Consider the following 14,151-nt stretch of genomic DNA (forward strand, 5'->3'; position numbering starts at 1 on the left):
CAGGTGGGGGAGCTGAGTTTCACCCCTCTCTCATCACCAGCTGTCTTCTAACATGCTATGTATGTCCTCCTTGAACTACTGAATCCACTGGTATGATTATGCACTTTGTGTGTAAGAAGCAAGTTTCATTGGAGAGACACCAGTGAATTCACCTATAACTAATGTTATAAAAGAACTGATGTGGTAAGACAAACACAGTCTCTTATTTAGGTTCAATCAGGGACATAAGGTAACCCGCTAAATAACTCAAGGAGATTTTTCCTGGGTTTAGGAAGACCATCTGGTAAATTCTACTGAATAGGTTTCAGTATGGGTATTCACAGTGTATAAGCTGCATAATATAGACAATTACAGGCTAAATGCCAAAGAGAAGAAGACCTTTCTAAGGACTCAAACTGGTCCATCTGTGATGTCAGAGTTTGAGGTTGGTCTTTACATTCCAAGGCAGGGCCTGCCTTACTTGTCATGCATGACTGGACAGTTGTGTAAGAAGAAGTTGTACATATGATCTGCATGTTACAGCTTTGCACTGGAATTATCTTGTACTTACATAACTACTCCGTTCTGTTTTTTTCAATCCTGTCGATATTTACTGGCGCTATTGTGATTGGTCTCTTTTGTAGTTCCATGTCTATGTGTTTTCAAACTATATTCTGTTCATTGGGTAAAAAATTACAAAACTGATCATGAAGAACCCTTACAGAACAGGTGTGTATGCTCTTGGATTATTTAGTCTTTTTTATTATTAAATAATGCAAAAATGCAATTACTGTATGTGTTGCAAAAAACTACACTTCTTCTCTTGTGCATGTTCATCCATCCAGCCAATTAACCTAATGTGCATGTTTTTGGGATTGTGGGAGGAAGCCGGAGTACCCAGAGAAGACCCATGCAGGCACAGGGAGAACATGCAAACTCCACATAGAAGGGCCCAGACCGGGATTCAAACCTGGAACCCTCTTGCTGTGAGGCGACAGTGCTAACCACTGCACCACCGTGCCACAAGGAACAAGGAACACTTATTTATTTTTACATTAGTCAGAAATGCTCTGAAAGATAAGAAACTACGCTAAGGAAAGAATGAGCTGGGAATGCCTGAATTATATTACCTGAGAAAAGTTTGTGTCATTGCTCATGACTGAACAAGTTTTATCTACCCTTTTATTTATGATTCATTCACATTCTACCTGAGACCAATCTTACCTCAGATCTCATCTGCTGTTTCAATGCATCAGCCTTTCTGTTACGTTCAGTGACTAAAAACAAAAAACTGTTACATATTTTACAGCACAGTGTCCTCCAGCATTAATGCTCTCGTCGCTGTCACAGTGGAAGACTTTATTCTTCCACTGAGCAAAAACCTCACAGAGAAACAGATGACCTGGATGAACATGGGCCTGAGTAAGTTGTGTAAAAATATAATTAATTTAACATTTCATATTATTAGTTTACAATACACTCTGGTGATCATAAACCTTTTGCTGTAAGGCAACAATGCTAACCACTGCACCACTGCACAATTCTTGTGCATGTGTGAAATAGAAATCAACAAAATTATAAAAGGCAAAAGTAGTCATAGTGTAACTCTATTACAACGGTACCAAAGCAGTTACATCCAATGTTAAGCTATGCTAGCAGCTCTGTTGGGCTGTACTTAGGCACAGTTGTCCCAGGACCTGAATAGTAGCACATCTCAGTTTAACATGTTAGCATGCTATCATTAATCAGCAGTGAACATAAGCCTTAGCTGCAGATGATGGGAATGTCGTTAGTTTTGCAGGTATTTGGTCAAAAACTGAATTATTCAATAAACTGAAAGTGGGGTGAATCTACGGGGGGACCATCAAAGTCACCTGGGCAATGTGAACATCAGACTGACATTGTCAGACTGACATTGTCATCCCTAGAGTATGGCAACAACATTTCTCACATTTCTTCCAGATGAATAAACCCAACACAAACAAAAGTGTGTGGTGTGTGGTGGCTGGTATGTGCACTACGTAGCTGGTCCTCTTGGAGTGCTGATGGAAGCAAATTCCATTTCATCCGCTTTATCCATTAGGGCATTGGGGTTTTGAAAACACCACCACACGGGGAATTTTAGCTGGGCAATTGAAACCATTGTCTTATATCAGTCAGATGATTTTTGAGTCAGATCGGGTCAACTGTGTAATGCATATCTTGCTACACTTTATGGGTCATTTGTATTGTACATATGTTTTTTGAACATTTATAACATTAAAAAAAATCTATTCTAATATATACAAACTATGTATTAAATATGAATAATATGGCACTCCTTTGCAGAGTTAAAAATACTATGGGGGTATTTACTCATTGTAATGAAGGTATGAACAAGTATAAAACATGTTTTTAATTAAATGAAACAAATTTGAACATATATGGGTCAAAAAAAAAGAAGCAGTTCAGAATCTGATATGCCCTGACAGAGAAAGGCACAAATGATGGACCACCAATCCCACCAATGGATATATGTGCTGCCATTTTGTCAGCTGACAGTTTGCAAGGTTAAACAAAGTGTCGGATTGCCAGAAGTTGCACAAACCTGCTCGAGGTCATAGTGGTTCAGCATTGTACAAACTGCATTTCCTGTCCATACTTAGCTTTCATAGAGTTAGCTGATTTTATCTAGTTCAGGTGTAAGAGGACACTTCTACTTGTCCATTGTGCTATCCCTTTAAAGGGATGATGTTTTGCTGGCTTTTATTTAACCACATTTCAATTATATTTTCATTTTACTCTATTGTGAATAAAATGCTTCAAAATGTTAACTGTACTGTCAGTAGAACCAAAGAATAAGACCAATATGGGTCAGTTAACTGACTGATTTTAAGAAAATGTTATTGAAATAAGCACAGATAAGCTTTATAAATGTAGCAAGTGTCACTAACAGAAGAACACTCTTATGACCAACATAAAACAAGGGGGTGACAAAGCAGTGTCACAGAGATCCACATGATGCATTTATCAAACATTCTCCCACTCTGGACCGCTGAGCTATTAATAAGCACCAGCTGTCTTCCCAAACTCCCTTTATGAATGGACAACTACACACTGTACTTGGGCTGAGGTAAAATAAAAAGTGAACAAACTCAGGTTGTAAATATGGTGCTTGGTGACAATGACATTGTGCCTGATCTCTGTGGTTCAATATCCTCACTGATAATCCGTTAATAAGAGGTGTGTCAACAATCATGTGCCTTCCAGAATGACCTCTGAGGCAAATATAGTACTCTGAGATGACACTGTGGAGCGTCATGGCCACGTGTTTGTTATGTAGTAAACAGAAAGCTACGGTCTGCCACAGGATGTGATTAAGTCAAGCACAGATTAGTCGGAGAACTATTTAGAGACATCGGCTTTAATTATGTTTATTCAAAGTATTCCTTTCAGAGTAAACATAGTAAGTCACACTCAAGTGTACAGGAGGATAAATGATGAAGCTGACAAAAATAAGCATGAGGCTCAGACTCAGCCCCCCACTGCAAACCGAGAAGCGGCACAGACATGTTGGGCAACACGGGCACAATGAAACAGACTGGTACAATAGGAAGTACGGAGATCATTGACTCAGACATGAGCTAAAGGATGACGTCAGTCTTCTCTCCAAACATTCATGCATCATGCAGTTTCAGCTTAGTCATTTTTGCAACAATAACAACAGACAAGCTGAGGACATCAACAACAGAAGAATCAGAAAGGGATCATGTAGTTGCCCTGACCAGGGTATGGGTAGAGATGTCTGACTGGTTTGGAACACCTCGTTCTGGCCACACTGGCCCTGTGTGTGCACTCATCGCTGTCAGTCCTGCAGGCAGCACAGTGGCAGCTGAGAGCCACAGGGTAGGTGAAGACCGGGTCGGCATCCACGGGGCAGCCGGGCAGCAAGGCTGTGCGGTACTCCACCCTGTCATAGGTACAGCCCCTCTGGACAAGGAAGCGTGGCCTGAGTACATCCCTCATGTTGCTGTCCTGCTCACCATACACAAACACTTGAATGAACTCCATATATTTCAGCTCCTTGACAACACAAGACTTCATTTAAGGCGCTTGTTTTCAGCTGAAATAACAGGCCCGAAAGAGTTTGATCTTCATGTGACTTACTTTATGTCAAACGCAACTTTTTAATAAACGTGCTCCATGTTGTACTCAAATGTGGTCGGATTTTACTCATTTTCAGCATTACAACCACATGCCATTAAATCTTAGAACCACATTATTGAAAATAATAATTTAATCATCTTGTGCATTTTATTTCATTCATTTTGTCCATTCTGCGTTGTATCACCTTTAATATGTTAATTTACAATTCATTTGCAATATTTAACACTATGGTTCTCACAAAATAGAAATACAATTGGATGAAGTTTTTTTTTTGAAAAAACAAACAAAAAAAATAACGAAAACTTGACTCACACCTTTGAGAACAGAAAATTCTTCAATCAATCATTTATCTTCATGTTCGACAATATTTCTGTTCTTTCTCCACATGAAGAAATAAGCCACAAACTTTTCTTTTATCGCAAACACATTGTACATACCCTTGAGTAGCAAAATCCCATGCAGATGGTGGTGTTGATGGCCACGCAGAAGTCACACTCCGGCTTCTCCACATGCAGGGTGAAGTCAGTGGGTAAACACATGGGAACAGCTGGACTGAACAGCAGGAAAAGGAGCCAGCAGGTGAACATTGCAGTCTCCATGTCAAGCAACGCTGTTGTTTTCCAATCAATTTGCAACCTGCATAGGAAAGGAAAGACAAAAAGACAAAATGTTGACCAGATAACAGAAAGTTTGATGTCTTAAATATTATTTCTTCTCTTCTTCAAGTGCCTTGAGTCACCTGCTCAGTATATGCTGGTGCCTACAGGCCTTGATGCTTTGAGTCTCAACATCTCATCTGAACAGCATTTATAATCCAATCCTGAACATTATATAACCCATCTTTAGCTATGCTGGTCGTTATCTTCTATCTGCGACAAACAAGGATGAACATAATGAAGTCCATTACTTAGATGACATGAATTAATGATTTCCTTTATGAACAACATTCATACTGCAACCAAGGAAACTGTCCCAAGCTGAAAGCCTCTGTACAACACCAGAGTCTCATTCTGTCCTAAGTGGTCTAAAACTGTGTCCACTAGATGTCACAAAATGCCTAAAAGCTTCATTTCCATTAGAAAGAATGCATAATTTGTAAAGAGTCAACCTGAGCTTTTACCTCCTTTTCCAAAACAAACATAATCTGTCTCTCGTTTGACTAAAAATTAACTGAGAAAAATCAACAACTTAGAATACAATATATTTAAAAGAACTTACTGAATGTGCACATCCAACTGATATTTTGTGCGTGAAAAATAAATGTGCATAAGTCAACTCACAAGCTGTCCACACTTGTACTGAACGTGGGCAGAAAACATTCAGAGTGCTTTTATCTAATCTGTTCTCTTAGTAAGTAAAATAAAACTGCAGTGGACATCACCATCAAACACCACTTTTTTTCAGATACAGACCTCAAACAACAATTTTACACTCAAAACTGCAAGACTAGGAGGAGTTCCTTATCTATTTTTCGTTTAATAATTGGCAAGGATTAGCAAGGTCCCTCTGACACTCATAATGACAACTGTGAAGCATTCGATTGTTTTTATCTCCTCTTTATTTATAGATCAGGATTTCTACAGACTATCTCATAATTTTCTTGGCACTCTTGTTGTTGCGTCATAAACTGGGATATCTCAAAAATAGATCGGACAGACCACATCTAATAACAGATTATGCTGTACAGTGCACATGACTAAGTGGCTGACCTGCGTTGTCTTTCTCCACTTGTGAGTAAAGTGAAAAACACTCAGAAGTAATATTACAACACAGTGAAAACATAAACAGTATAATTTAAGTTCAATGTCCATTTCAATAGCTCATTCCTCATTCTAACCTCTTACTCACCTGTGCAAACATTAACACTAAGTGCCATTTTACATTAACTTTCAGAAATTTACTGGAAGTGATGTGCTCATTAAAAGTGACTTGATGAAAATGACCATGAAATGTCTATTCATTACATTGCAAATATGAACAAGTAATCACATTTAATATCAGTCATACTGATAAAAGGTCCCTGCTCATGGCCTTCTTCAACTTTTTCTCTCTCATCTGCAGTATTTTCACTGTAGTTGTCACATTTCTCCCCGACCCCTACATGTTTTTGAGTATGCATCACCGGAATGCATGTAATAACCAAAGATTTCGAGGTGCTAAGTAAAGCAACAGTTATCACATGTCAGTGTGTGACACTTAAAAAAAAGATGTGACAGCAGGAGCTGTGACCCCACCTTAACCATTTAAACTGTCCTGCCCCCTGAAAATTCTCACTTAACCAGTAACTACTGAGTAACCTGCAGTTGCATAAATTCCCCTCCTGGATGTGTCATTATGTCATTTTGTTTCATAAGGAATAAAGACATCAGAACACAATCTCAGGTATACCACAGAATCACCACCTTTTACAACCACTAAAATTAGGGCTGTACTGCATGTCCTTGATAGATGATTAACTAAAGTGAACTAATCTTTATAGTCTGATGAATGCATCAGAGCAGACCAGACTCCTTGCAGGAGATGTAGCTGAAACAGTTAATTACTTTAGTGTATAGCAGGACTGACACAGTCTAAAACAAAAACTCTTTGGAATTTTCTATTCTTTTTTGGAGGTTTCAAGGGAAGCTTTTTAGTGCAGTTGACTGAAATATGCCTGACAGTCTGAAATGCACCGAAAAGCACTTTTTTTAGTTCGTATATCTGACCACTTCAGGATCATTTAAAAGGAAGAACGTTAAACATTAGCAACACTGGATAATACGAAATCCTTTTGAGTCGAAGCACTCTTGACTGTCTTTCAGAAAGAAGAACTGAAAGGAAGCTCCTTCTGCTGAACTAACCATGGTTGGTACAGGTGGTCCAGTGGCCACATTTTCTGTGTGGGATTATGTGGTGTTCGCTGGAATCATTGTGGGTGCAGCTGGCATTGGCCTTTTCCAGGCCACCAGAGGCCGAAAGGAGACCAGCAGCGCCGAGTTCTTGCTCGGTGGACGGCAAATGACAGCTGTGCCAGTTGCTATGTCGCTAACGGCCAGCTTCATGTCTGGCATCACAGTCATTGGCACACCGGCGGAGGCCTACAGATTTGGAGCTGCCTTCTGGCTCTTCGGCATCTCCTATGCCATCATGTCTGCCGTCAGTGCTGAAATCTTTGTCCCACTTTTCTACAGACTGGGGATCACCAGTGCCTATGAGGTAAGGAAACACCAATTGTAAATCTTTACATGGCACAAACAATGGCAGAGAGGTGCAGCAGGAAATAACTTAACTTAGGAAATAACTTCAATAAAGATCAATAAAGTGAGTTTATTGGTAGGCTACAGAAAGAAATAGAAAACATTACCATGGCAACCAAGGGCTGCACAGAAATGCTGTAAAATCTGTTCTTGAAAAGGGGAAAAAAACCAAAAAAACAACATTAACATTTTGTAAATAGATGCATAAACTAAAGCACTGTGTATGACACAAATGATCCGTTTGAATGATGTCTGAATATCTTTTTTTTTTGTTTGTTTCTAGTACCTGGAGATGCGCTTCAGCCGGCCCATTCGGGTAATTGGAACGTCGATGTACATTGTACAGACGGTAACTAAACATACTTTGATTTAAAAACGATGAATATTCAATAACTTTGTATTTAGATAAGTAAAACCAAAAGTACAAAACAATGAAGAATGGAAAAAACATCCATAATTAACATGGCAAATGTAACATGCTAAAAAAAAGCACCTGTCTTCTTTCCTGTTGACTTTATGTAAAACTGATTTGTGATACCAGTTCCAAGATTAATATGAATCACATGCTTGTTGTGTTTCCATCTAATCAACTAATGGTGGCCTCTTCTCTCAGGCCCTGTACACTGGTTTGGTCATCTACGCTCCAGCTCTTGCTCTAAATCAAAGTAAGTCTATACAGTTGTTCTTGTAACAATTATTACTTACTTTATATGCTGCTATGGTCCTCTGCAGTCCTGCGTTACTGTTTGAGACTTTGACCCTTTTTCACTTACTACAAACGCTCCTGTCTATTTCTTCTGGGTAACAAAATTTCTGGACAAACAAGGAGAGTTTTATTTTTAGTTTGTTTTTTGTTTTTTCAGTCTTACTTAACTATTAGCTTAGTACACTGTAGCAACCTGATGGCAGTGCTCTGTCTAATCTCTTTGCAATGATCATTTGTTGACTGAAATAAAATGAAAATTAAACTAGTTAAATACCAAATTATTAGGGTTGATATATAATCTTTGGCTTGAAGTTACTAAAACTATCATGTTGTTATGTCTAAATAGGCTTATTTTAATTATGAATCACAATGAAGCTTTGTTTTTAATTGCTATTCAGTCACAGGACTTAACCTGTGGGGAGTGCTGGTGGCTACAGGAGCAGTGTGCATCATCTACTGCACTTTGGTTGGTACCGTGCATGTCAAAAAGTGTTACATTTTGTGTTGAAGGAATGATCTGTGTCTTGGACTGTATGCAAACCGTACATAATGTATACAAACACTGACTAAATAATGTGTAGTTGTACACATTTAACAGCTTTAACTATCACTGAACTGGAAAGACTTAAAAAAGTACTTGGAAATAACATGGATTTTGTTTCAGGGCGGACTGAAAGCAGTAATCTGGACAGACGTACTGCAGATGGTGGTCATGCTGGCAGGTTTTGTGGCTGTTATAGCTCGAGGAGCTGTACTGCAGGGAGGCCTGGCGAAGATTTGGGAAGATGCAGAACAAGGAGGCCGACTAGAGGTGTTTGAGTAAGTATACAAGCCAACTTAGGTCAAATTTGTTTATTTTAAACTGATTATGATATCCGATGGATAGGGCTTCCTGAATCAGAGAAGACAAATTCAACTGTCTAATGTAATTGCTTCCTGTAACTCTTAAATGCTCTAGAATCCAAAAAGAAAACCCAAAGTGTCAAAGTTGTCTCTGAAGTGTCATCTGTCAATAGTAAAGTAAAGCCATATGTTGTTGACATTTATCACAGTTTTGACCCAGATCCTCTGAAGCGACATACCTTCTGGACTATCACAGTCGGTGGCAGCGTGATGTGGGCATCTATCTATTCAATCAACCAGTCCCAGGTGCAGCGCTACATCTCCTGCAAAACTCTGGGACATGCCAAGATGTAAGCACTCCTGCAGTACCATGCAAACAGTATACTATCATCTGTGAGCGAGAGCTCGTGCACTGACAAGCCTTCTTGCATTTCTCAGGGCTCTGTATGTGAACATGGTAGGCCTGTGGATAACTGTGAGTCTGGCTGTGTTTTCTGGTCTCACCATGTTCTCAATCTACAAGAATTGTGACCCACTTACAAATGGTGATGTGGGCACCCCTGACCAGGTAACGGCAGTTGCTATTTTCTCTTCACTCATCAACATATGGATATCATGCTGTTTATTAGGTAACTAAGCATTAACTGTAAAAATGTCATATTGTAAACCAGCTGCTGCCCTACCTTGTCATGGATATTTTGGCAGTTTACCCTGGAATCCCAGGCTTATTTGTGGCTGCTGCATACAGTGGTACCCTTAGGTAAGGCATGACATAAGGAACATCCATCCATCCATCCATCCATCCATCCACTTTCTAAACTGCTTGGGCAGGGTACAACCTGGACTGGTCGCCAATCAATCACATGGGTGACACACAAAAGGAGACACACACACTCACACCTAGGAGCAATGTAGAGTAGCCAATTAACCTAATGTGCATGTCTTTGGGACTGTGGGAGGAAGCCAGAGTACCCGGAGAAAACCCACAGGCACAGGGAGAACACAGGTTTGAATCCCCAGACCGGGATTCAAACCTGGAACTCTCTTGCTGTGAGGCGAGAAAACAGCCACAAGGACATTACATTAGTCATAAATGCTATGTTGATAAGGGAATGCTCTCAAAGATAAGATACAATGCTAAGGAAAGAATGAGCTGGCAATATGCGGATTATGTTGATACCTGTCAGCGTTCCACTGATGACAACAAGTTTGTTTAACCTTCAATGCATCAGCCTTTCTGTTACGTTCAGTGACTAAAAACAAAAAACTGTTACATATTTTTCAGCACAGTGTCCTCCAGCATTAATGCTCTCGTCGCTGTCACAGTGGAAGACTTTATTCTTCCACTGGGCAAAAACCTCACAGAGAAACAGATGACCTGGATGAACATGGGCCTGAGTAAGTTGTGTAAAAACATACTTTTGAAAAAAAAATGAAACATTTCATAATTTACTATGGGTTTACAGTACACTCTGGTGATCATAAATACTACAGTGTAGCACAAAGAATGAGATTCCAGCAGACACCAGGATAACCATTATCTTATCTTGTTGTTGTTAGCAGGCAATTAAAGTGCTAAAATTAAAGTTACGACATGATCAGAATGTGGAAAAGAGAGATACCCTGATAGCTGTTCAGGAGAAAAGCTTGTTTATTCAAAGACTACATCAAAACTTGTGAAAAGGTTTTTGTTTCTACAGACAGGACACAATACCCAAACAATGCTTAATGCTACGAGAACTTAGAGTCTTTCTGGGTCTTACTGAGAAACTCGACAGGTAGGAACATGTAGGTACTAGAACCTTTTTTTGTCAGCTTAAGGAGAAGGGTGTGGCTTGTCTTGGCATTTCCTAGCAATCACAATGCTCGACAAATAAGAAAACAGGGTTTCTGCAGTTTTCTGGTAGTTAAAATTAAGACCCACCACATAAAATTCTGAAAGTATCAGGTAACAGAAGTTTTAAAGTCTGATGGAAAACAAGTGTGAAAACAAGTGTGGATGACATGGTCTTTTTCCAGTACTTTCCACATTACATAACAATAATTACCAGTTTTATATAATGAATTGCATTTTTGCCAACACTAACACCTGCCTGTTATGAGACAATGAGCTTCCTAGCTACTGTATCAAGCAACAGCGGCAGTACTTGCTACAGGTCTAATGGTGCTGGTTGAAACATCACAAAAATGGATTGACAGCCTTCAGTGCCCACAAACCACTGTTGCAACAATCCCTCTCATACATAGGTAACATCTCCTGACAGCCTGCAATAGGATACAGAAACATTTTACAGCTAACGCCACTGCCTCTGAGGCAAGAGAAAATATTCAGGAAGTCTCTTTCCTGAATATTCTGAACTTTGGGAAATCAAACTGAAGACCTTTTAATACCTTCTAAGGCTTTTTTTGAGTGAACTGAATGCTTTTTGAGACTTTTCAAGATGTGAAAATACCCTGAAAAATCAAGAAAACAAACAGAATGAAAATTTAGACAGTTCAGTTATATCTATCACTAAATTATTGTGGGAAAATGTATGAAAATATGTAGCACATCTGCTTTAGGTTACACCAAGTGTTTCTTTCAGTGCTGTCAAAGTGCTGATTAGATTTTTTCCTTTATTTCACTGATCTTGATTTTAACATCTCCCAGGTGTATTCTTTGGTGCACTTTGTATTGGGATGGCTGGAGTTGCTTCACTGATGGGAAGCATTTTGCAGGTAAACCTCTCCAACTTGTGCACTAACTGCAGCCATTTATTGCTCTACAGCACCACCCAATGTTGAGTATTAAGACCCACACACACCTTCTGATCTATTTTTATTTCCAGGCAGCTCTGTCCATATTTGGGATGATCAGCGGGCCTCTTCTTGGTCTTTACCTATTAGGCATGCTATTCCGCACATCAAATTCAACAGTGAGTATTTCCTATTAATGGGACATTCACTATAACAACAGCACACTCTCACAACGCCAAGAAAACTGTGACACATCCAGGAAGTGTTTGACTACAGCCATTTTTACTTTACAGGGGGGACTTGTTGGATTGATCATTGGTCTGGTATTGACTTTGTGGGTGGGAATTGGAGGCCAGATTTATCCACCGCCAGCTGAAAAGACAAATCCTCTCCATCTCAGCACTGTAGACTGCAACAGCACAATGGGCCAAACCTACACAACACCAGCCTCGTGGACAAGTCCAGTGACTCTGACCCCACAGCCTGAGTGAGTCATATTACATAAAACAATCCATCAAGCACATGATACAATCTCAATAAACATGACTATTCATTAGCATTTTAAAGCAAATAATATATATAGTATAGAGTATAAGGCTTCAAACTCTACTAAAAAGATGTAATTCTATTTGCCAGTTCATTTAGTTGCTCAGTTGTGGTCCATTATAGAAACCCAGTGGCTGTCTGGACTACAATTCAGAAATATATTTTTGAATACATTTCAAAATAAATTCTGAAATACAGTCAATATACACAGTGATCAAGTGAAAATCTAGAAAATCTCGCTCAGTCTGGATGTTTATCTCTAAACAATACACACTTCATCCCTGGGCTGCAACAATTTATTAGTGAATCAATTCTTCATTGACAGAAACATAATTTGCAACCATTTTCATAATGGATTAATTGTTGTTGTTGTTGTTTTGTTTTTTTTTTTAAGCTTTGCATTTTGGACTATTGGCTATGCAAAACAAATTATCACCTCGGAATGTATTCTAATGTTTTACTAACTGAAAGATTAACAAAGAAAATAATCTCCAGATTAATGAATAATAAAGATAATCATTACTTGCAGCCCTACTTCATGCAGTAACAGCAGAAAGAAATGCCAATCATGGTGTAACAAGTATAGAATGACACAAGGATGAATGATTTCCATTGTGTGTCAGTGTCAGGCCCCCCCTGGCAGACTCCTGGTACTCTCTGTCATACGTCTACTTAGCTCTCTTTGGTTCACTGACCACGATCGTGTCTGGACTGCTCGTGAGCGTGATCACAGGTGAGACACTTTTTTTCAACTGCAGAGGCACATAAATGCTCCTATGGTCTAAATGTTTAATATTACAATCTAAATCTGCCAGAAACACGTTTTCACAATATAAGCCAATTTCTTTTTAGGTGGATGCAAGCAAGAAAAAACCAACCCTGATCTGTTTGTGAGATCGAGTGATCTGATCTGCTTCAGCTGGTGTCATAAATCCAAGGTAAGAGACTGGTCCTTTTGTTAGACAACTGGTAATGAAGTGAAGATATATTACTCATCTAACTAGACAAGGTTCGGTCGCTATTAATAATTTGCGGAATGTTCTCTACAGGCATCAGATGTCACAGAGAAGGCTGACTTTCACATGGAAGCTGACAACCCAACATTCAAAGACTCTGACATCATGAGTAATGATGTTGAAAAAGCAACCAAACTATAAAGTGACTATATCAGTTATTTTTTTTTATAAACACATAAATGCCACACTTGTTTGCTGCTACATCACTGTAATGTATTTTGTTTGCAAAAACACGTAATTGTAAATCTATGTATGTACCTACTTAAGTTGATAAAAAGTAGGAATTTTATATATCACGCTAAAATTGAGATGCAAAATAGGTTTGATTCCACCTTAAGAAACACCATGACAACCAGTGACAAATCTGGGCAAAAGCAAAACTGCACTTTAAAAGGATGTAATTAAAATTCCAAAACTTGTCTATTTATACTGCAACCCACGTGAAGTGCTTTAACAGCAGGAGAAAGGCTAGAAATACAGTATATAGCAGGAAAATGGAATGCAACATTTGGTGATATAATCCTTTAATTAGACCAGGATGTTTCAGCCATTGTACTGTTTCTCAGAACAATTAGGAGAAAGATCAAAATAACACAAGGTCACCACATTTTTTATCCCCACACTGGCTGAGCTGCTCCCATTTTAGTAGCAATGTGACAACTTTTATTGCCCTTTGTTCATTTGTTCTCACTGATAAGCACAGTTTGCTCTTTACTTCACGCTGACACACTGGAATACTGTTGTTACTCACAATCTGTATAATAGCATTACTGTTTTGAAGAAATGATTGTCATTTGTTTTGGGAGTTTTTGTGAATTGTCTTGTTATTTCATATGGAAATTGTGTACTCTTTATAGACTACAAATCAGTCACAAATTCTACTTGATAATAAATATTTTGTACCAAGTTCAACCGTGTTTACTGAAAACACATGTACACAAGT

The 14,151-nt window shown here is 38.9% G+C and overlaps 2 protein-coding genes across 2 annotated transcripts; one reads left to right on the forward strand and one right to left on the reverse strand.

The window, feature by feature from the left end:
- Positions 1 to 3,537: 3,537 nt before the first annotated feature.
- tshba (thyroid stimulating hormone subunit beta a) lies at positions 3,538 to 4,972 on the reverse strand. The gene is made up of 3 exons (XM_046383108.1): positions 4,865 to 4,972; positions 4,563 to 4,761; positions 3,538 to 3,993 (listed from the first exon to the last, which is right to left on the reverse strand). Exons 2-3 carry the CDS (start codon positions 4,722 to 4,724, stop codon positions 3,715 to 3,717), a joined length of 441 nt encoding a protein of 146 aa, XP_046239064.1. The 5' UTR covers positions 4,725 to 4,761; positions 4,865 to 4,972; the 3' UTR covers positions 3,538 to 3,714.
- A 1,840-nt stretch (positions 4,973 to 6,812) lies between these two features.
- On the forward strand, positions 6,813 to 13,620 carry slc5a8l (solute carrier family 5 member 8, like). The gene is made up of 15 exons (XM_046383106.1): positions 6,813 to 7,320; positions 7,645 to 7,710; positions 7,975 to 8,026; positions 8,466 to 8,533; positions 8,732 to 8,886; positions 9,120 to 9,260; positions 9,349 to 9,478; positions 9,582 to 9,670; positions 10,196 to 10,308; positions 11,561 to 11,628; positions 11,739 to 11,825; positions 11,940 to 12,133; positions 12,816 to 12,925; positions 13,045 to 13,130; positions 13,242 to 13,620. The coding sequence occupies exons 1-15, from the start codon at positions 6,967 to 6,969 to the stop codon at positions 13,347 to 13,349; spliced, it is 1,821 nt and encodes a 606-aa protein (XP_046239062.1). The 5' UTR covers positions 6,813 to 6,966; the 3' UTR covers positions 13,350 to 13,620.
- Positions 13,621 to 14,151: the final 531 nt, after the last annotated feature.

The sequence above is a fragment of the Scatophagus argus genome, chromosome 3 (genome assembly GCF_020382885.2).
Source record: "Scatophagus argus isolate fScaArg1 chromosome 3, fScaArg1.pri, whole genome shotgun sequence".
NCBI classification, from domain to species: domain Eukaryota; kingdom Metazoa; phylum Chordata; class Actinopteri; family Scatophagidae; genus Scatophagus; species Scatophagus argus.

Coding starts and splice junctions, on each gene's coding strand:
- slc5a8l (XM_046383106.1), top strand. CDS start 6,967: ATGGTTGGTACAGGTGGTCCAGTGGCCACATTTTCTGTGTGGGATTAT. Junction 8,887..9,119: donor GGCCGACTAGAGGTGTTTGA/GTAAGTATACAA, acceptor CATTTATCACAG/TTTTGACCCAGATCCTCTGA. Junction 11,629..11,738: donor TGATGGGAAGCATTTTGCAG/GTAAACCTCTCC, acceptor TTTTATTTCCAG/GCAGCTCTGTCCATATTTGG.
- tshba (XM_046383108.1), bottom strand. CDS start 4,724: ATGGAGACTGCAATGTTCACCTGCTGGCTCCTTTTCCTGCTGTTCAGT. Junction 3,994..4,562: donor TGGGATTTTGCTACTCAAGG/GTATGTACAATG, acceptor TATGGTGAGCAG/GACAGCAACATGAGGGATGT.